The 20,197-nt window shown below is 42.8% G+C and overlaps 2 protein-coding genes across 2 annotated transcripts; both read left to right on the plus strand.

The window, feature by feature from the left end:
- Positions 1–9,947, plus strand: dbpb (D site albumin promoter binding protein b). The gene is made up of 5 exons (XM_073485711.1): positions 1–616; positions 799–1,080; positions 1,771–2,214; positions 6,374–6,630; positions 7,523–9,947. Exons 2-5 carry the CDS (start codon positions 891–893, stop codon positions 7,736–7,738), a joined length of 1,107 nt encoding a protein of 368 aa, XP_073341812.1. The 5' UTR covers positions 1–616; positions 799–890; the 3' UTR covers positions 7,739–9,947.
- A 780-nt stretch (positions 9,948–10,727) lies between these two features.
- On the plus strand, positions 10,728–20,180 carry ntd5 (ntl-dependent gene 5). The gene is made up of 8 exons (XM_073485360.1): positions 10,728–10,856; positions 12,548–12,682; positions 13,039–13,230; positions 17,163–17,286; positions 17,778–17,854; positions 18,350–18,532; positions 19,335–19,532; positions 19,640–20,180. The coding sequence occupies exons 1-8, from the start codon at positions 10,790–10,792 to the stop codon at positions 19,720–19,722; spliced, it is 1,059 nt and encodes a 352-aa protein (XP_073341461.1). The 5' UTR covers positions 10,728–10,789; the 3' UTR covers positions 19,723–20,180.
- The last annotated feature ends 17 nt before the right edge of the window (positions 20,181–20,197 follow it).

Below are 20,197 nucleotides of genomic sequence, written 5' to 3' on the forward strand. Positions count from 1 at the left end.
GTGTCCGTTCCAGCTGAGAGAGAGAGAGAGAGAGGACGGTCGGACGTGGACGTCGCACGGCCCAAACACAGACCGAGGCTCGTGCGCCCGTGACTGGATCCACCGGATACAAAAAAAAGTACAGACAGAGAAAGAGGAAACGACCCCTCCTCCCCCTGCGACGGACAGCAGAGCGCGACAGCAGAGGAGAGAAACACCAATACAACTTGTCATCTGACCAACACAGCCACTGCCCTCGTCGCTGAGTGTGTGTGTGTTTTTTTTTCTATACACACTATTTCGCTTCGGTTGTTTTGTTTTATCGGAGACTTGATTTGCAACTATTTGGGGCTCTTCTTCTTATTGATCACCGGACGATATCGCGGGATATTACTCCTTAAGTTGTAATATTTTCTCGTCCGTGCAGTGTGCGGATTTTATTGGCATTTTCTTTTTGCCTTTTTTATTATATTTTATTATGGACAGTATTCTCACTCAGATGGTCTGAGTGTCCCTCCCACACTGGTCCACTGAGAATAACAGCCTGATCCACTGAGCAGCTTCAACAGCAATGGAATATTTCGATGAAAATATTTCTACGAGGAAATAAGCAACTCTCCACAACTGCGAGTGAAAGGTAAAAGTTGCATGCGATTCTTTTCAACTGAACTTGTCAAAGTGTAATCAAACTGCGTCATTAATTCAATGCTTAATACGTTACAATGGTTGCTTTATTCTGCACGGGCACTTCTCAAAACTATCTCTCTCTCTCTCTCTTTCCACCCTCCACCCCCACCCCTCCTGCACACTCACGCACAGTCATCCAGCACACTATTGGTAGGTACTCCGGTCAGTTCGCCACACCCCTTCAAGTGCCCCAGGTGTCTCTCTGCGACCCCGACTGGTCCAGGATGTCTAGGCAGCTCACCCAGCTTCCGACCCCCGACCTCCCAGCAGGCGCAAGCCCCCAGTTTGGAAGTTGTACTCAGCCTGCAGGCTCCCTCACAGGAGGACATCTCAACTCCATGACAGGTCTCAAATCCCTCCTGCAGCACCCCATGAAGGGAGACCAACGCTTAAAAACCCTGTGTGATGCAAAAGGTGAGGAAATCTCTCATTTGATGACTTAATACTATCTCACAGTGTTGTTTATGTGCAGCAGCAGCAGCACCTTTCTTCAATGTGTGCAATGACAGAGCATGAAGAAATCATACTGGGGCTGTTCCACCCACTGCTGCTCTTATTGCAATACAAATATGTAACATAATTATGTAACAAACACTACATTTGTCATATTTTGCTGAACAGAACTCCACACAAAAGTCTGACGCACAATCATACACTCATGTTGCCTCCTCCCTGACCCTGATGAGTAGTCACCTGGATTATAATCCCTGCTGCGACTCCAAATTGGGATCCAGACTACACTGAGTGATAACATGTTTTGGTTTAGCTGTAATGCTGTGAAGGCATGCGTTGTGGTTGCTGGCTGTGCCAAAACGTACCTTCAACTATTGCGAGATTTGCTCAGGAGCTTATGTATATGTTATGACAACAAATTGGTTTCGGCTCTTGCTTAATGCCGCAATTCAGCTACCATCTGGTCCATCTGTGAGTGTGTTTTTGTGTGTGGTTGTGTGAGTGTGAGACTTAGAATGGCAGGGAGATTTTGCACAAGCGTCTCTTATGGATACACCTGCCACCAATATGGAGAGTTGATGTCACACCAAAGTTATTCTTCATCATCTTCACTCTGTACTAATACTAATCCTTCTCTTCTATCCCTGGCAGAAAAAGAGAGGCTGGACCTTGATGAGGACTCATTGGGAGTGTGCCCCATGAGGAATGGCAGTGGAACAGGCACCAATAGCAGTAATGGCTGTGGAGGTGGTGGAAATGGCACAGGAAATTTCAACCAGTTCTTGGGGCCCCTCTTGTGGGATCGCACCCTGCCTGCCGATGGGGGCCTCTTCCAGCTGCAGTACATGGACTTGGAGGAGTTTCTGACAGAAAATGGAATGGGCAGCATGCATAACAACAACAGCTCCAGCTCAGCCCAGATCCCCTCACAGAGCTCCCAGTCAGCTGTCCCCAACCAGAGCTCCCAGTGCCTACCGCCCTCATCCCCACAAGGCTCTACATCCTCATCACCTTCTTCCTCTTCCTCTCCATCACTCATTGGCTTGGAGGTGGCCCAGCCGCAGAGCCTCTCGGGAGGGAGCGACTGTCTGCATGGTGAGTTCACTTGCATGGAACCATTTTCAGTGAAATATGAACAAGGACAGTTTACTCTTCAAGGTTTTTTTTTTTTATCCATATCAGCTCAAAGCAGCAATATCATGGAAGAGGCTTGTGCAAACGTTGCAGAGTTGACAAGCTGAAAGAGACAAATTGTCCCCTGATATGAGACTAGTAGACCCTACAATTCAATAATGGGTGAGATGTAATCAAGGTTACAGGATGGTGTGCTTACAATGTTCCCATGGGTTAGTGAGTCAGCATTTTAACTCACACAAACACCATGGTGACCAAGCATTTCTCTGTCCTGTGGGGACAAACTGAAGGCAGGAGGTACAATCACATGGCGCGCAACGCAAAGTCAACTTGACAGAGAAAACGCAGAGTTTTGAAATGGCTGCTGAGCAGTGACTTGAGATGTAGTTTTTCATTTTGTAGTTGAAAAGTTGGATGAGGCAGAGGATTTGACAGAAACATGTGCAGTGAAGAAAGAAGTCTTGAGCTATTTGATGAGTCAACGTCATAGTAATGACAAAGTGGTTTGGTTCAGTTTGGCATGTGATCTGTGTGCTGGAGTGTACAACAGAATCAGCATTCAGCCCCAGCCAATTATTTATGTACGGCAGGGTCAAAACAGTACTAAGAGAGAGGGAGAGAGAGAGAGAGAGAGAGAGATGTGTGTGAGTGTGTGCGGTTGCGTGTCTTTAAATCTCTCCCCACTTCACACGCCACAGCCATGTGTACGCGTCAGTACACGTGCCGAGGCTGATGAGAGTACTGGAGTGAGAGAACTAGAGGCAGGGCCAGTGGACGGGGAGGAGGAGCCCACAGGGGGAGGGACAGGCGGAGCAACAGGAAGAGTTTCCCTGTGCTGCTGCTGCTGCTGCTGGACTTCAAACAGAACATTTGATCAACAATGAATGACATTAAGTACACTGATATCCACAAGATAATTTTATACTGTGTGGGATGTTTAAACAGGACCTTTCCTTCGGTCTTTCAGTGTCAAAGTGCATGTTTATTAACTCTGACATCGCATTTATATTGTCACATACATTCGAATTACAACCTCTCTATATAAAATACTTGATTTACTTTAAAATTTGAGATTATAATTACAAAACATCCTCATTGATAAGGCTTTAGAATAATATTGTGATATTTTTAGGCTATTAGCAATAAGCAATATATATCTCAATGTTTTGAAATATCTTCAATAGCACTTCATAAATGCTAGGAGTGAGCAACAACATTAAATATCACAATATATTTTTGCACCTGCTAACAACTCAATATTGCGACAGTATTGTAGGGATGATTATTGGTTCTTTCACAAAATATTAACACAACAAGATTTTTGATTTAAAAATCATAAAGAAATGTGGATATAATGACTGTATTTAAGTTGAAGAATGAAGGTGGTAAAGTCAACTATTAGAAAAAGGAGAAGAGTCTGATAAGTTCAGAAAATTGTATTAATTTACTGTAATGCAGCCTTTAAAACCAACAAAAAAACCCCCACTTATGCCATATCAAGATATAAAAATATCCATGACAACTTTCTCATGCTGGTGCATCAGTAGCAACCTTTTTTTAAATCAGCCAGCAAGGATTGGTTTGACAGAGCTGAAAGGGGAAGCAACTATAGAACAGGATTACAGTCAAAAATAGAAAGTGATTATCTGGAGGCAAAGAGGCCCAACTGTATGTAAGCCTATGAAAAAATGACCCTACTTTCACTTGAGTTAGTACCTCAGTAAACAGTTTCCTAATGAGTTTTTGGTCTCAAGTGCTAGTTTCACGTCTTCTTCAGTAAAGAATGTCGACAGCTGACAGTGATCGTTAAAACACTCTCACTGCCAGAAGGGCATTTTTTGAAGCCTTGACATTACAGCCATCGCAATCTTATTTGTTGGAGCCAGAAGCGACCATATTTGGATGAGAGGCTGGAGGTGGGGACGATATTGATTGGATCGGATTCAGAACCTGTCCTTATCATCTATTTTACTCTAAATGGGACCGTGATTTAAAAAAAATTATGTTGTGTTGAAGTAGACTTGAAACTAGTGATTCAGACAAAAACTCAACAGGAAGATGTGCACTGAGAAGTTGGGTCATTTTCTCATAAGCTTACATACACTCATACTTCTTTTTGAAACCAGTGAGGCCTCCCCCTGCTGGCCATTGGAAAGAATGCAAGTTTGAGGGCATGAGATGACTTTGCTGAAGAGTGAATAACTCATCAACTTTGTACTCTAATCTGTAGTGTCATTAAGGTGCCCAACCCACAGCTGCTTCGTCAGTGATGAATGAGGCAACACCTAACAACATATGGTCATATTAGGTATTGAGGAAGGAGCAGGGCTACCTCTGGCCATCACAACATCGTCAGGAATGTTGTTGTACGAGTCCTGAAATGTGTGTAGTCACGTATTGGACAGTTCTCCAAAAGTAAAAGCCTCCTGTTCTCTGAAGGCTGAAACACGTGGACAGAAATGAGCCAAATCAACTCAGTACGTCTGTGTTCCCAAAAAGCAGGTAGAGGCAACCTCCTACCACAGGTGGGCTGAAGGCTTCAGGTTTTCATTTCAACAAAAACACATCACTGAGCTCCTGCTGTGGGATTTAAGCAGCAGAAATGATTGAAATCTTCTGGTTTTGTCATACATACAAAGGAAAATATGCATATTTTCTATCGTTGGTGGTACTTGGTTGCCTACAGTTTCCCCACCAAGACTCATCCATATTTAGACCCGCTGATTATTTATTAGGGGACGTGCTTGACTTCATCTTGGGGTCTGAAGGCACTCTTTCATTTGTTTTGCTTTGTGGAACATGTTAATGTCACAATGAAACACTTGGTTGCTGGGTGTCCCTCTATTACCTGGCCGTTACGCAATCACCACTCATGTGATAGCTGCTCGTATACTACACATCCGGCAACACATATCACATAGAGAGGACATGCTGGTGCTTTTCTCCAACCAACAGTGCTTAGCATTGCATTTTTTTTGCACATTACATCACATAGTGTGCTTTTATATTGTTCTTAATTAGCGTTTCCTCATAGTCTGCATTAATCACCAGCTTTGTGGAACTTACAGTACAGATTTAGTTAAGGCTGTGCTGATGCAATCCTGTGGTCATTTCTAAGTGTGTTAAATGGTTATAAGTTGAATTTATCAGATACATTTTAGGTTAACACCACTCCTGACTAGCATTAGTCTGTAATTTGATCATTTTTCTGACAAGAGTGCTGATTGAGCTGTGATAAGAAACAGGGAGGGGTGGAGATTTGTGCTCTCACAGGGAAGGAAAGTCAGTTCAGTGAGGTGCATTGGGCCTTAAAGGGGGTGGGGTGAGGTATAGCCCTATAGTGGCCCCACTTAAAGAAACTGGTTTGAAAGGGGAGGGGTAGAAAGTTACATAACATTTCCACTTTTAGATTTCTCTATCCTGTTTAGCACAGGATGTTGGCTGTGGTCTGCCAGAATTTGTGGTTTTGATTATTGATAATAGCCAATATCATGCACCGATTGAATTCATGTGGTTGTGATTTGTTAATGCACACAGGAGATTCTACGGGAACTTCAGGACTGTAGTTATGTTTCTTTAACAGTAGTACACACAATAAGAGATATACATTAACCATTCTGATTATGGTTTTCATTGCTGCTTGCAGGTGTGTAATAGATTATGTATATCAATGATTCTCAATATAAAGAGGTAGAGGGGCTCTGTTAGAAAAGTATATTAAAAGCTTCTTACTACAGCAACCTGTAACTCTATTTTATCTGCTGACCTGTATGGTAAAATGTAATGTAGATGTAATGTAATATATGTATTTGCAGGGTATACTGACAAAATATTCTTTAGAAGTTATGTTTTCCCCAAAAACTGTCCTGTCTTTGATAGCAGATACAAACACATCCTCAGGTCTTTGGAGGCAGTGAAGGGCAAAGGAATGTTGTTGCTTGTTTATAACACTAAGAAAGTAGCTCTCTGCTTCCATCTGGTGGCCGTCATCATGTAATACTGCATCTGTTTATATTGCTGTCTCATTGAGCAGCTGCCCCATCCAAGTCTGACAGTGTTATTCAACACAGTGCAGTGAAAAGCTTGTAATACATGTTGTTCTTCTTTCTTTTAATTTCAGGGAGTCAGACGAGTATGAACGACTCCTGTGAGTCACCCTGCTCCTCCTCCGGGTCCTCTTGTCCACCTCTGCTGACGCCCACCGGTAGCGGGCCCGATGTTGTTGGCCTGTTTGACATGGATACTTCGGACACCATGTCCAACTCCTCTGGCCAGCAGAACTTTGACGGCATTAGGCACTCCTTCAGCGAAGAGGAGCTCAAGCCACAGCCGATGATCAAGAAGGCCCGCAAGATCCTGGTGCCTGACAGCTTGAAGGTGAGTCTTCACTGCGATTATTGAGGGCATCATAAATTAATTAGTTCTGTCTTAAAGTGCTTATTTTGTCCAACCAGCTGTTCAAAACTCAAATATGATTAATTTAGAATGATGTCAAAAAGAACAAAGCAGCAAACAATCACATTTGAGAAACTGAAACCAGAGAATGTTTATTATTTTTCTTGATAATTAATTTAAACAGATAATGAAAAGTGATGCACATTGAGTTTCTTTCAATTGATTATTTGTTATAGCTCCAATTCTAAGGTACACATGACCTGATTAAAGGAAGCGTGCATATCTAACAGAAAAATTGGCAATACAAGAGCAGAAATAACAAACTTGAGGAACCTTTTTATCAATATAGGCACTGACAAAAAGCTGTAAGTAAGGAAGTAAAGACTAACTTATATTATAACACTTTTTTACACTATTATAACCCTTTTCGAAATAAAAATTACAAACTGATTCAGAATAAAAACATTAAATATCGACAAAGCAGGATAGTAACAAACAGAAAACAAAAACACAAGACACCTTGACAAATGGTGGAAAAGCACAAAATACACTCAGTGTTTTTAAGGTGTTTGTTATTTCTCCAGTTGTCGGATGTAGTTTGTTTGCATACTTTATTTGCTCTCAGACACTAACTCAGTACAGACCAAACTGAAGAACCTGAAAGGAACATGTCCCACGCTCATTCACGGCCAAAACACCCACAATACCAAGAACAGGATAAAAGTTAAGCTGTACAGGAGTACTACACACTTCTTCAGAAAGAAGCCTGACCATTCATTGATTATTTTATTGAAGTACTTTCTAATAAAACTGCTTTAATATCCTGATCAACCGAGCTAATCAGTGTGTGGTATTTCTGTCTGTCCTCTCTCAGGATGAGAAATACTGGACCAGGAGATATAAAAACAACGAGGCAGCAAAGCGTTCCCGAGATGCTCGCCGTCTCAAGGAGAACCAGATATCCGTGCGCGCCGCCTACCTGGAGCGAGAGAACGCCGCCCTCCGACAGGAAGTGGCCGAGATACGGAAGGAACTTGGCCGCTGTCGCAACATCCTTAGTAAATACGAGAACCGTCTTGCTGACCAGTGATGACGGCGTGGAGCGAAATCAGGAGGAGGAGGAGCAAAAGCTGGATTAAATTTAAGACTCTGACTATTTCGCAGGGTGGCACGATGGACAGAATGGGGTGAAGAAAAATGGAGATGATGATGATGACGAAGCTGATGATTATGATGATGAATGTATAAGACAAGGAGGAAAGTTTGTGTAATGAAGCTCAGGTGTCTTGTTTCGTTGAGGTGTCGGCTCTTAAAAGTGAAAGACAGAGAGAATAATTTAACAGATGAACAGATGTGACTTTTAAGAGTTTTGTTATTGGAGAATTGTATATTTTTATAATACTTAAAGAAAAATTAGAGGGAGAGCAAATTTGGAGAATAATTTTGTATATTTTCTACATGACATAGAGATGGGGGCAAAGCTATGGTGAATATCTTTTTATTATAGATGAGTCCGGAGATGTTTTAACAGGTGGTCAGCCATCGATGGGTATTTTTCGACTTGATTATCGTAGTCAGGATGCAGCAGTGGGGGCGAGGACGCATGTAACAATTGTAATATAGAGAGCAAAAATGATCTTATAATCGTATAGTTCAACATTTTTGTGGATTTTACTCAAGCACTTAATTTTTTTTCCTGTTTATGTTTCTGTCACTGGGAATGGGGCATGCTAGAGAGAGACAAGGGGAGACACCATGTAAACAGTCCAGCACTATCTTCAGCACTCGTCTTGTGCATTTTTTTTTTTTTAATAGAACAACTTCATCCTTTCTAACTAAAATCCCAGACAATTTTTAGTTCTTTGTACTTTGAGCTTAACTTTATGCGATTGGTACATCTTCCTCTAGTCCATACTTGTATCTTTGACTCTATCTCTTTTTCTCTATCCCAGTTGAGTGCTTTTAATCTGCTCTGGTGTTTTTCGTATCTTACCTAAGCTGGTGAAAGCCTGCTGTTGTGATGCCCCGGGTGACTCTGCTCCTCTTGATCCTTCTCTTTGAATTGTTGGGACATTTCTCTCTCTCTTTTTCCTCTGTTTCTATAATCCAACCGCTCTATTTCTGTCCGCTCTCACTTACAGCCAATCCCCTCGCAGCTATGTGCAAACTCTTCCCACAACATTTTGTCCCCGTGTCTCTCTTGTACCTCGACGGTGCAGAGTACTTCAAATCTCAGTGTTGTAGACGTATTCTGAAAAAGTAACCAATCTTCCCAGTAAAACGCACATTGTTACTTTACTGTACTTTCATGAACACACTTTAATTAGCATTATTATGGGTGGGGGAGGAATGTTGTGTATATTGGATAGGCCTATACTATTTTGTGTATTTGATGTATTCCAGGAAATGGGTTTTAATACCCCCGTTGAGTGGAATGGTGTTAATTTCTCAGATTTCTGGGAGAAATAAAAGCCAAAATTTTCCTATGTTGATCCACAAAGCTTGTTGCTATTTAGTGCTTTTTTTCCTTACTGTTTACTCCTGTTATTACTTTTAACTGTATCTATAAATTTCTCTGTGTACCCACAACACCTACACAGGGGCATGGTACACTATGTTATGTTTCTGGGGGAAGGGATGACTAGTAATAGAGTGTGATTTTAATCCCCTTAACGACCATGATGAATAGTTACCATTTCTGCTATTATTATTGTTATGGTTATGATGATTATCCCTCTTGTTGTTGCTGTTCTATATTATCGAATGATTTTCTTTCTTTGGATGAACATTATCTGTTGCACCTTGAAACATCTTTGATCTCCAGTATTCCTCAGAAAGACTATTCAAAAAGAAAACAAACCCTCACTGTCCGCTATCTGCATCCCGTCTCAGACCTCCAGACATTACTCGGACACTACTTCCACCTTCTCTGAACATGGACCTCATGAGCGTGGCTCAGTAACTTGAACATGATGTTCACGCGGACTTACTTTTACCTTTCATGATGACCTCCTCTGTTCCTCCAGCGGTGTACGGACTATGCACACCATCAATATGCTCTTTGTTGGTTTATTTCCGCCTTGATCACCTCAATCAGTGATTGTTTGCTCTCCCAACAGGATTTAGTCTCTAATATCCTCACAGATGTGGTTGATAAATCTTTTAGTGACTCTAATTGAACTACAACTGCCCTGCTGCATCAGTGGTGTCCGTGGTGCCCAGCCCCACTCGGTGCTGGTTATTTGGATGTAGTCGAGATTTTTCCAAATACACCAATAAAAGATTGTTCTCATTCACTACTGCTTTGCCTTTCTCAGGTGTTTTCGTCGCATGTTTGTTGTTTTGTTAGTGGTTCTGCATGCTTCTCTTCAGATTTGTGTGCCAGTGTTTCAACAGAGAGAATGGGCAACAGAGGTCAGATTTCCAGAGGAGTACTTCTTTATTTATTTACTTAAGCCTGATAACAAGACTAGAATATGCAGTGAAATGTCATGAGACCAGTTGTTTTGATAATCCTCCTTGTTTGTTCACATTGTGTACATTCCTTTAATGGACGAAGCGCTCCAAATATGCAATCTTGCACACCAAAAGGCAATGCTGCTCCCCCTGGATATTTAAGGAGTATTTTACACATTTCTAAATTAAATGCACCCTGAATAAGGTCCTCACGCTTAGGATGAAATCTCTAAGAGAAGCAGGTTTGATTACATAATAAAAGCATGGACTGGCCTGTAAATCAGTAACAGTGAAAGATATACAGGAAGTCAGAGGTCGGGGCATGATTGGATGTATAAGAGGAGCACTCATGACTTCAGGTAAAGTCCATCAATTTCCTCCGGTTAGCATTTCCTGTCTGTTTGGTGTGCGTGTGCACATGTCATCCCCTTTATCTGCTGTCTCAACAGAAATGGGTGAAAGGTCCTTCAGAGTGGAATTTTCCCCAAATCTCTCCTCCCCAACGCAAACCAGATGTGTGCTCCTGGGCTCTGCCCCCATCCACTTCTCTCCCCCAAGCTCCCCCACCATCACCCACACCCCCCCACCCTCTAGCTCTCACCCCCTCCCACCCGTTGTTCCCCCTTCCTTAAATTGCTGTGTCTGTGCGTCCCTCCCTCATATCGTCTGAGGCCTGGCTTCAAGGATGGACTGTGCACTGCTGCTGCTGTCCCTGTGGGCTCTGACTGGAACCGTGTCCCCGCAGGCTTCAGGTAAGCCCTCTGACTGCGTTCATCACTCACACCTGATAGATACAGGTCACTGAACGCTGCATATACAATAAACACAGCGCTAAGTGAGCGTCCTCAGGCAGTGCAAATTATTAAACACTTTCCCCTGCATGCTTAGTTGCTCTATAGATTGTATTCTAATATAAAGATGATCATGCAACTGTGCAATTAATCTGTTATACAGCTGCACTCATTACCATTAGGACTTTAAAATGCAAGTGCATGACTTATGCTAGGACTGTGCAATATATGTGTGCATTTTGGATGGTTGATATTGAAAAAAGAGTAAGAAAGTATGAGTGTGAAATGCACTCAAAGTCTCAAAGTAAAAAGTATCCCTCTAAAGGACATTTCTACCGGTCATTTATGTGCAAAGCTAACTGAACCTCACGTCATATTAATGTCATTCACAGACTATTAATCTTAAAGGTGGAATCAGTAGGATTTGTCCGAGCTGTTCGTGAACACACCAGAAAGATAGTTGATTGTTGAGTCCTCTTTCAAGGATGTCAAATACAGACATTTTGGGTCAGTAAAGTGCCATAAATAATTCCCCTCAATTGCTTTAAAACAAAAGTGAAGAGCCTGTTTTGAAGAAATAAGAAGTAGAACGTACAGATATTTGTGTTAAAATGTAGGGAGTAAAAGTAGAAAGTTGTCAGAAAAATAAATACTCAAGTAACGTACAGATACCTGAAAAATCTACTTAAGTACAGTAAAGAATTATTTGCACTGAGTTTCTTGCCACCTCTGAACACAAGTCCCATTTATCTCCATGAAATGCGTCTTTTTAGGTGAGTGTGTCTTATATTAGGTGTAATGAGATATTTTTTACTTGAAATTAGACAAAAATCCTTCGTAGGATTTTGAGTCTTTCCATTGTGGTAAACATTTTAATGCAGATACCTCTGCAGGGTCATCTCCGACCTTTCTCACACCTTCATAGGTGATTCTGGGTCCTCCATACTTAAGACATGCAGTCGTTATTTATATGCCAAGTATGTACTGTACACCATGTCTCCAGGAGTGCTGCACATGTGTGTTGACATGTGCTGTGGGCAGACTGAATACAGTAACACACATGTTTTCATTCTGAGAGATGAAAACTGGGGAACCCTTTCGAACGCCCCCTTTTCCTACCCCCTCTTCCCCCTCAAATGTTCTGGACGTTGAGGGTGTGTCGATGTTGGCGTCCAATGTAATATAACTTAATGATGTGTGATGGGATACATATGGAGAAGTGAGGGAAATGGGGAGGTGTTGTTACAATACACTATACAACGCCTATTGAAGAATACTGCTCAAATGTGAATTGCATTTCAAGACAAAGTTACTCCAGTGAGAAACCCCCCTCAAAGAAACTACTCACAGAACAGTCACTTTTCTATTAAAACGAGATTGATAGCTGAATAGCAAAGAGTGATAAAGCCTGTCGTCTAAATACTTACTTATCTGGCAACCCAGGTGGCAAATGTTTGCCCGGCCACCCACGTTGAACTTACTCTCCTCCTAACACAAAAACAAGGCAGAACTGGCAAACAAAATCTCTATTACGGCCCTCAGCATTTACGTGTCGTTTTTTTTTTATTTTTACAAGGGGCCATGAATGGAGTAGAAGCAAACAAAGGGACAATTACTTTGAAGGTGTGATAGTGTGTGTGGTGTCACAACAGGGTCGTGTCCGGAGAGACTCCTGGGAGAGGAGAGGAGGAGGACGTGCCCTCGGCCCTGCAAAGCTGACAAAGACTGTGGCAACAAACGGCAGTGTCTGTGTGACGGCCAGTGTGGTCTCAGCTGTGTGGCTCCAGGTACCTATTTGTGTGCATGTGTGTGTGTGCCCTCAGTAGTCACTGTGAGCAGCATTGTGGAGTCAGCCATAAAATGTGTTTGTGTGTGTGTTTATACACAGCTGTGCCAACATACATCTGTGTGTGTTTTTCCTGGAGGATGAAATAAAAGCCTTGCTCATGCACAAAATCTGGGCTCAAAATGTGAGGGCTGAACCGAAGCTTGTCATTATGCTTGTGCACTGTAAGAGGGGGCAGTGTGCATGGATCCAGTCTGGTTATACAACCTCATTAGTGGTTTTAGTGCTAAGTGTTTAATTTGTATTATACAAGGAACAATCCAGCACAATCTGAGGATTGTTCGGTTCTCTCCTCAGGTCGAACTTGTCCCTGGCCTCTACCCCCCAGTGAAAACTCAGTGGTTCGTCTCCTCTCTCCCACTCAGTCCTTTTCTGCCCTGCTTGAAGTGCGCTGCAAGCCCGGATTCACGTTGCCCAGCGGCTTGGATGTCACTATTCGCCGTTGTCAAGGTGACCGACAGTGGAGTGGGGATGAGCCCATCTGCACAGGTGGGTTTGAGTTGAGCAGAAAAATGTTCTTTCTCGCTGCGTGTTCTTGTTCTTTTATAACAGGGAATTCACACCACAGGTAATGAACATCTGGAGGAATGTTGCTGTGTTAAATATTCTCTCTCTTATTTAACAGAATCATCAGCAGGTCACTGCATGTGAGTGTGCACAGTTTGTGTGTTTGCGTCAATGAAGTTATCCAGAATTGAACATTTATTGGGTTTATTTATTGGGTTTATGCAAGTCACTCAGACAGACAGACAGACTGATAGAGATAGACACAGGGAGATATTGTGATTGTGCCGACTGAGACATTGCACAACTGGGGCCTATTCTCATTGCCATAGCAACCAGAGCTTCAGTTGTTCATATTGGCTGTCTGCAGATTTCACTGGTGAACTGCTGATAAGTTTAAATAGAGGGAAACTAAGCATACACATACGTGTGTGTTCATGAAAATCACATGGATGAACATGCATTTATGTGTGCTTTTTGTATGTGCGCCACGGCACGGAAATTATATGTGTTTGTTTTTTCATAGTTTGTGGTGCTATTACAATAGCTTGCATTATGTAGTCTACTCTAAGACAACATTAAATTGTAATGTGTTTCGAAACAGAATCAGAATAAATCTGACTTATAATAAAAAAAGTGTAAAAAGAGTACATGCTGACGTCAATGCCTAATAGAATAACAATACAAATAAAACAAAATACACAAAAATAAGTACTCTATAAAAACTAAAGAGAGAAGGTAGTATATACAATGATACTGAGGAGTAATAAAAGGTAATATTGCATCTGATATTGAAAGTAATATTGTTTTGTTGTTTAAAGATGCAATATGTAAGCATCAGCCACCTGTCAAAATCATACTTAAACAAATAGAGGTCAATCACCATAGTAACCGCTAACTGTAGCTGTGAATGCCGTTAGCTAGGTAGCTCAGTTAGCTGTGCAGCTAGCAGTTCGTGTTGGGAGCTCGGGGACCAGGGGACCTGGGCAAGCTAGCTAGCATGCTCACTTTAGTTGATATCTCCGCAACACAATACATAGATATCATAATGTCAAAACTGCTATTTCTTCTCTTTCTCTTTCTAGTGATATTTTAATTTAAGTTACTTTTAAAGTTGCCCCCATAAGGAAACCATCCTAAATATACTAAACAGTACTGCATAAAGCAATACAACACAACAAAAACCCAAATTACAGCCTCTTGAACACAGTTTATACGATCATTATGGGCTTCACTCATGTTGTGTCTAATCTTGTGTTGTGTTAGAGCTCCTCTGCAATCTCTTTATTGACCTTAAACTGACATCTGACCACCAGGGCTGCTTTAAAAATGCACCTACTTCACACAGGCTGCAGTGGCCAGAACAGATCTGTAATCACATTTAAACAAATGCACGAGCAGCTGAAGTCAATTCTTCATGAAACTACAGAGGGCTTTACAGTGATTACAAGTTACAAAGTACCACTGTGCCCCCAGACAGTCTTAAACATTTGTTCTTTCTGTCGCTCTAAATATAGAACAAAAATGATAAATCTGAATATGTAGCTCTCAAAAGACAAAATGTGCTTTCCTGCTGTGCAGCCTTATTACTTCTACCGCTGTGCTGTAAGGCTGCACAGCAGTACATGAAGTAATGCCATCAATTCCTCCTTGTATCTCAACACATCTCATCATCATACAGCACCTGGAAATATGGTTTTTGCTTATCGCTTAACAGCTGGGGTAAAAAAAAAAACAAGACAATACAATTTCAACTTTAAAAGACACCTGGAGCTACAGTAAACATGCTTTCTTAGGAATCCTCCACCCAGCTGGGTCCCTGTGTCACCCTCAGATTTTTGTATCTTTACAAAGATGTGAAATAAGGATACGATTATCAGCTCTCTCGTAGTGTATCCTCCTGCTGAGAGACGGGCAGAAGGTAGGTGGGCTTTGAACGTGTGAGAGCGTTTGTATTGTGTGTCCTTTGCATGTGTGAGTCGAGCTCCTTCATGCCTGTTGAGAGGCAGTGGGCGGCAGATCACTGTCAAAGTGGCACCGAGCTGCATGCACACAGTGTGAGTGTGAGCGAGTGCGGGAGAATGTGTGTTTATGGGAGAGAGGTAGAGAGGTAGATTTTTTTCTGTATACATTAGATGTGTATGTGTAGGGGGCGGATTGCACATGTGTTACAGAGTTTCTGTGTGTGTGTGTGTGTGTGTGGGCGACATCACAGTCAGGAGAGTCAGAGAGCTCTCTTGCTCATGCTGCTCCAGGCCTTTCTGTTCCCTGTTCTCCTCTCCTCTGCTCTCTTCTCTCATCCTCTTTTCCTCTCATCTCCTTCTCCTCTCATCCTCTTCCATCTGAGGCCTCTGATAAGGTCTCTCTCTACAATGGGAGCCAAGGACATGCATGCAGCTTCGGGCTATTTAGTTTGTGCCGTGTGCATGCATCTGTGTGCATGTTTTTGGGAGGAAAACAGAGTAAAAATCACAACCTTTACATCTTTGTCTCGATCGGATTGCTGCATATTTAACATGGTGGCTCACACAAAATGACTGTGTGGTAATTTTTTAAATAAAAGATGAATTTGATGTACCTGCTTCATAGCAGTTTGGTGCTGCAGCCTGTGTGGGTGGCAGCAGTACGAGGCAGAAGAAGGGGCGATATGTGAAAACAGAACTCGGCTTCGGGCTCTCATCCACAGCCAAACAGACTCGTAACTCTCCCTCTCCCTTAGGTCCCTTTGCATTCTTATATTAACGTTTCTCGGTTTCAGATACCTAAGACAGCCCTCAGGCGAGAGCTGTCTCTGCCTTTCAAAGCCGCGTTCAGCTCCGAAACCCCGCGCTTGATGGAGCCCGGGTCACTCCAGCCTCTCTCCAAGCACCACTCTTGATATTTATATTTCCACGAGCGTGAGGTACTCAAACATCCAGGAAAGAACAGTGCCAGGTGTTATACAATCACAGATATAGCTGTGAGATCGGAGAGAGGTGTGGGGCGGCGATTTACCTGCTCATCGAACTTTGATTTATTACCTAAGAAGAGTTGTTTTAACTTAAATAGAACAAGACATTGGGTGAAACGCCTCTGTGGGTCACAAACTAAATACAAACCTTGGTTAATACAAGTCAAATGAGGTAGCAAGACGGACATTTTTCCTCAATCCATCCGTTTTTCTTCCCTTCTTTCATGTTCTGTCACATTTCCTTTCATTCTTCTTTCCTTCTTTTCTTGCTAATGGATGTTGCCTGTAAAATCACGTCATCATCCATCAGTTACACACCGATTCTAATGTGTTTTCTGTGTTTGTGTGGGTAATTGTGCGAATATATTGGGATGTGTTTACTTCTTCTGCACACTGAGTGTTGCTGCATTTCAATCTGAGGAGCTTTACACACATTACTGTCATGAGAGGGAAGTGATGGAAGAAGTTTTCAGATCTTTTACTTACTAAAAAGATTCTCCTAAGGTAGAAGTAGAGAAGTATTAACCACAGAATGGGCCAGTGTTATAGTTTTGATGTGACTGATGTGATTTTTTAGCATTAAAGCATGTTAACCTATCTAATATTTTTCTAACCTTGAATGCAGTATATTGCTGCAACCCTGCTAGTAATTATGTGGAGTAAAAAGTACAATATTTGCATCTGAAGTTTAGGAGAAGTGAGGCGAAGTATTAAGTGCAAGCACTTCAAAATTGTATTCGAGTACAGTACTGGAGTAAATGTACCATTGCAATGTGGGGATGCATTTTTTGTTGTTGAAGAATTGGCATAAAAGTAACAAACAAAAGGTTGGTCTGACTGTTTTTCTTCTGGCTTGGGTATTTTTTCTTCAATGCAGGACTTGCGTTGGAGTATTTCTGCAGTGTGGTGTTGCTACTTTTACTTAAATAAAAGATCTTTGAACCTTCTGTTCTGCTTGGACCTTCAGAGGCTGAGTCACCCAAACCTGCCGCTGCCCGAACCTGCCCTCTGCCTGAGGAAGTCACCGACACCTTCAGCATCCAGGGCGACGCTACAGTCGGAACATCCATCCGCTACAGCTGCCTGTCTGGGTGAGAGAGGGAGGGGGGCGATGGGAGGTTAGAGTTGGGAGTGTGTAGGCAGAGGCTATGAAAACCTGAAATGATGCGAAGGTAGAAATGGAGGAAGTGAGAAGACGGGGATGGAGTGTGAAGAAGAGGGAGGGCTTGATTACAGGAGAGGTGTTGGGGAACGACGGATGATGGGCGATGAATGGCAGGGAATTCATTTTGATCTCCCAGCTGACGATCCCTCCATTGAGCTAACTAGGTCATTACAGTCTAATCTTGTATTGACTCCCCTTTACACACTGACTCATCCGCAGAATAAGATGAGCCTGAGTGGATGTGTCAGCCAGAACTGTGCACACAACATTTAGACACTGTGAAAGAGAGACAGAGTGGAAAAGGGAATCATTTACACCTTTTTCATCACTTTTATTTAGACGGAGCTCCTTAGCTGTCAATACTGTACATGTCACACGGCCATCTGTCTCCATCACTCTTTCCCTTCTCTCCTGCAGGGCGGATATCGTGGGGAGCAGTGAAAATTTCTGCCAGGATAATCAGACCTGGCAGTATCCTCACCCCATCTGTAAAAGTAAGTGTGCAGCTGTGTGTTTTGCACCGGCCGTGTGTGTTGCTTCGACCTCATGCGTCTTTCAAGGTTAGCAGGAGAAGATGGAGTGGTTGTTGGTTGGACTGACAGACCTGCGTGTGTTTATTGTGAAGGGATGACATGCATTCATTGTGTGCATGTGTTCGTGTGTGTGTGCTGATATGTTAAAAAAGAGTGAATCAAAGAAGGAGACAGACAGAAACACACAAACCTCTTCAAGAATACTGTAGTCTTTTCGAGATCTACTGCTCTGTTTCATGGTGCTTTTCTGCCATCTTGTGGCCACATGTGGGATTGCATGGCCTGCTCCACAGACCACACCATAATGACCCTGGCTTTTGTTGAAACAAAATAGAGAAAGGATAACAAAAGAAGGACAGAGGCATCGTTGCAGTTTCAAGCTTTCTGTGCCTTTTAGAAGTAGCTCCACTCTTCTGTGTGGATCTCCTGAATGATCTGCTTCTCTCACTCTTTCAGGAGTGTACTGCCAGCCTCCTCCAGAGGTGGAGCAGGGCTACGTGGTGGCCGTCCAGAAGACAGAATATGAAGTTGGCTTTGACATCCACTACCTCTGCAAGAAGAACTTCCTGCTGGACGGACCGCAGAAGGTCACCTGCCTGTCGAATGGCAACTGGAGTGCGTCGCCTCCACACTGCAGAGGTGAGGCATGTTTCAAAAGGACACTCCAGAAATTAGAGCCGATATTATCGGCCGATACTGGCTCATCACAGATTAGTATCAGCATAAATGTTGTCCAGTATGTGCCGATAATAATAATTATTATAAGGAATATAAAGTAGAAAAGATGCTTGGGGTGGGAACTGTTTTCAGTTAAGTTGTTAAACTGTAAAATATCCTGCCTCCATGGACCATATTCACATGGCGGCCATTGGCTATTTCAAGGTAAAACAATATTTTCAATAGCCCGTTAGCTTCTGTTAGCATTCAACCTCTTGTTGATAGCATAACATGATAAGATAGGCAGGCATAAATACATCTTAAACTATCAACAAACATCTTGGACACATTTAATTCAGCCTGGAAGCGAAACGCACTGGATGTAATCAAATCAGCTAGGAAGTGGTTGTGCGCTAACATTAGCGCAAGGGGTTATCAAATGTGTCGTTTTACTTTGAAATATGGCCCGATGTCCTCCAGATTTTGGCTCTCCATCATGTTTCTTAGTTGGTGATCAATCAGGAAGTGCTGAAATGAAAACTACTTGTCAGAATCCCTACATTTTTACGACTTGCAACCTGGATCACAGCAACATAACATGTTCTCAGCCTGAATATGACGTCAGAGGAAAATGGCCGCCGTGTGAATGGGGTTGTCTTTATCACAGTGTTTAATTACGGATGTGTGTAAGCCCAAAAAACATTGCTCCTAGATACTTACACACAAATCATTTTGCGTGTGATGCTTACATCCTACTTTCATACCCTGTTGATCATTTGCACAGCTCGCTGTCTCATCCCCGCTGGGCGAAGCCGTGTGGTGATTGGTGGAGTGAAGCGCTGGCCGTTCGACGTGACAGACGGCGTGGTTCCTCACGGGGAAAATGTGATGTTCTTCTGCAAACACCCTCGCAAGCAGTGCAGCTTCACTGCAAACCAGACCTGCTTTGACGGAGATCTGCAGCCAGCAGCCTGCTACCTTGGTAAACCTGGACCACAAAGACACACAGGCCGTCCTTTTCCTGTCTCAGAACACGATTGACGGGTGGAGATTTTTGCAATATTTACAATACTTTTCTTTGTTTTTCAGAGCCCACGTGGTTGCAGTATAAACTCTTCCCTCACCGGCTGGTCTCAGAGATTGAAGCATGTGAGCCTGGTGATGTGGAGTGATGACCTGGACGCGTGACCTCGACCCGTCCGACACTCATTAAACCGTTCCTGACTCACACCAGCAGCACCCATCGCCCGCAGCGGCGTCCTTCTCCACTCTGCAGCTTCTGCTTCCACTATCTATGCAATGATTACGACGCTGACACATTCTCGTGGATCAGCAGGCTAAGCTGTCTATCCTGTGCTCGTGGCCCCCGCTGTCACTCTCTCCAAACTGCGGGGCGTAATTATAATCTGCAAAACCTCTCAAGTATTACTCCGATCCTCCTCCTGCTTGAGCACACTGTAGATGCAGTCCACGATGTATATTTGATGCATTAACACATGCTATGTGATGATACCTCCCTGTAATGACTCTGTGATGTTTCACTGTGTGATCTCTGTTTGAACGTGACGCACCAAGTCTCGAGGCTTGTAAGTGTTCATTTGGAATAAAGTAAAGTAAAAAAAAACAAAAACCATGCAGGCTGTGTGA

The sequence above is a fragment of the Pagrus major genome, chromosome 17 (assembly GCF_040436345.1).
Source record: "Pagrus major chromosome 17, Pma_NU_1.0".
Taxonomy (NCBI): domain Eukaryota; kingdom Metazoa; phylum Chordata; class Actinopteri; order Spariformes; family Sparidae; genus Pagrus; species Pagrus major.

What these genes read in the sequence shown, in the direction of transcription:
- dbpb (XM_073485711.1), top strand. Translation starts at nt 891, where the DNA reads ATGTCTAGGCAGCTCACCCAGCTTCCGACCCCCGACCTCCCAGCAGGC. An exon ending in AGGGAGCGACTGTCTGCATG is followed by an intron (nt 2,215 to 6,373) that starts GTGAGTTCACTT and finishes TTTTAATTTCAG; the next exon opens with GGAGTCAGACGAGTATGAAC. An exon ending in TGGTGCCTGACAGCTTGAAG is followed by an intron (nt 6,631 to 7,522) that starts GTGAGTCTTCAC and finishes GTCCTCTCTCAG; the next exon opens with GATGAGAAATACTGGACCAG.
- ntd5 (XM_073485360.1), top strand. Translation starts at nt 10,790, where the DNA reads ATGGACTGTGCACTGCTGCTGCTGTCCCTGTGGGCTCTGACTGGAACC. An exon ending in TCTCAGCTGTGTGGCTCCAG is followed by an intron (nt 12,683 to 13,038) that starts GTACCTATTTGT and finishes TTCTCTCCTCAG; the next exon opens with GTCGAACTTGTCCCTGGCCT. An exon ending in GTCGCCTCCACACTGCAGAG is followed by an intron (nt 18,533 to 19,334) that starts GTGAGGCATGTT and finishes TCATTTGCACAG; the next exon opens with CTCGCTGTCTCATCCCCGCT.